This window comes from Aplysia californica, unplaced genomic scaffold (genome assembly GCF_000002075.1).
Source record: "Aplysia californica isolate F4 #8 unplaced genomic scaffold, AplCal3.0 scaffold00713, whole genome shotgun sequence".
NCBI lineage: Eukaryota > Metazoa > Mollusca > Gastropoda > Aplysiida > Aplysiidae > Aplysia > Aplysia californica.
This window is the reverse complement of record NW_004797983.1, coordinates 165,087-166,732: the sequence shown is the minus strand read 5'-3', so window position 1 is coordinate 166,732 and position 1,646 is coordinate 165,087. Positions and strand designations below refer to the sequence as shown.

Genomic DNA, 1,646 nt, shown 5'->3' with positions numbered 1-1,646 from the left:
CCACCACCAACAACAACAACACCACCACCACCACCACCACCACCACCAACAACAACCCACCACTTTGTTCTCCTCAAAGTCTTTCTGCGCCTTCTCCGCGGCGTGTTTGGCCAACACTTGTCTCCGCCACTCGGGAATGGGCCGGCCCGTCGAGTCGATCTTCTCCACCTTGTCCAGGAAGTTCTTGGGGTCAAACTCTCCGGTCAGCGGCTTGCTCTCCGACACCGGCTGTACACAGGGGCAGGAAAGAAAAAACAATTAACTCCTACTGAGGAATATGATATTAACTCTTTATCTCCAGTCGGAAATTGCCAAAAACTGGTCTCTTTTATCCGGATTTCATCCCTTAGATGAAAAACTATCAAAATAGGTTCACTTGTGGTGATTTAATTACCCATTTAGTGACGTTTTTGTCATTTTAAGATTCAGTACAAAAAAAAGGGCGCGGCATAGTGGGTGTACCCCTCTTGGAGATAAAGAGTTTATGATAGGAAAAAAACTTGTTCCAATTTGTGACGGTGCAAGTAATGGGAAGAAGAAGAAGTAGTTCCTATCTGAGACAACTACAGTAAAAGCAGAAAAAAAAGTGCTCCAATATTTGTGACAACAACATTACAGAGAGTTGGGTTTTTTTGTTTACTTCTGCCATCGTTGTTTTAGAACAAATATTTTAGAGTATTTTAGATTCGATGATTTACTCTATCAACTGAATTTCATTGTGGGTTGTTTTATTTGCTTTTATTTTCTTGAGATTTCCGAACTGTGCCGGACTACGCAGGGTATCTAACAACAGACATTAAAAAACAATGGAACAAAATACAGTGAAAGTTGTCCAAGACGGCCAGCCATTGTCGCAGTAAAAAGTCACGGTCTTAGGCTGGAGGACACATTGTTCTGTGTCATTGCAACTGTCGCAACATTTTCAACATGCAAGAAGGGGACTGGGAAAATGTCATTTCTTTCTACAGGAGATTGTCTTGGAGATGGCCGATAGTTTTTAGTTTTCGTAGAGTTTTTACGCCGCTCGCAACTGCATAAGGTCATAAGAGCGCCAAGGGGTGGATGTCTACAGAGAAGTCCAAACGGAGAATCAGGCTTACTCTGCTCACCTCTCTAGCCTCAACAGCACAAAGTCTGCTTCGACTATCAAGGCACCCGGAAATAGCGGGCCACAAGAGAGTGACAAACCTACAAAAGAAGTAGAGAAAAAATGACAATAGGACGAGGAAAGAAATAGCAGCAGTTCCCCCTATGTTGTTCCGGCACAGTATAAGCATGACATTGAAAAATCAGCTCATTTACAATTCTACTGTGCGTAAGAACATGTTAATATCTCCCCCTTTGGGAATGGCCTAAAGACACTTCAGTCAGTAGCACTTCCCGTGGGGGGGGAGGGGGGACAGATGTCTGTTAGTTAGGACCACACTACACTCACCGTGGTTTCTCCCCCGTTTCTCTTGGCTGCCTTGGAGGACTGATAGACCATGCTGACACCTTCGCCCCGACTCTTGGCACGTCGCAGAGACAGAGAGGAGTTACCGCTCACGGCAGACTGGATGTCTGAGGGACGGAGGGAAAACACGCAGTCAGTTTTGTGGAGAAAGTACGGTGTAGTAGATGGCAGGAGAGGAGGGGTGGGTGGGGGT

The 1,646-nt window shown here is 45.4% G+C and overlaps 1 protein-coding gene across 1 annotated transcript in view; it reads right to left on the bottom strand.

The window, feature by feature from the left end:
* The window catches only part of LOC101845722 (espin), a gene marked incomplete in the record, with an annotated part of 54,107 nt that overhangs the window by 3,429 nt on the left and 49,032 nt on the right, over nt 1-1,646 (bottom strand). Inside the window, 2 exon segments of the mRNA XM_035972500.1 lie at nt 61-228; nt 1,436-1,560. Coding sequence (XP_035828393.1) covers nt 61-228; nt 1,436-1,560 — 293 coding nt within the window.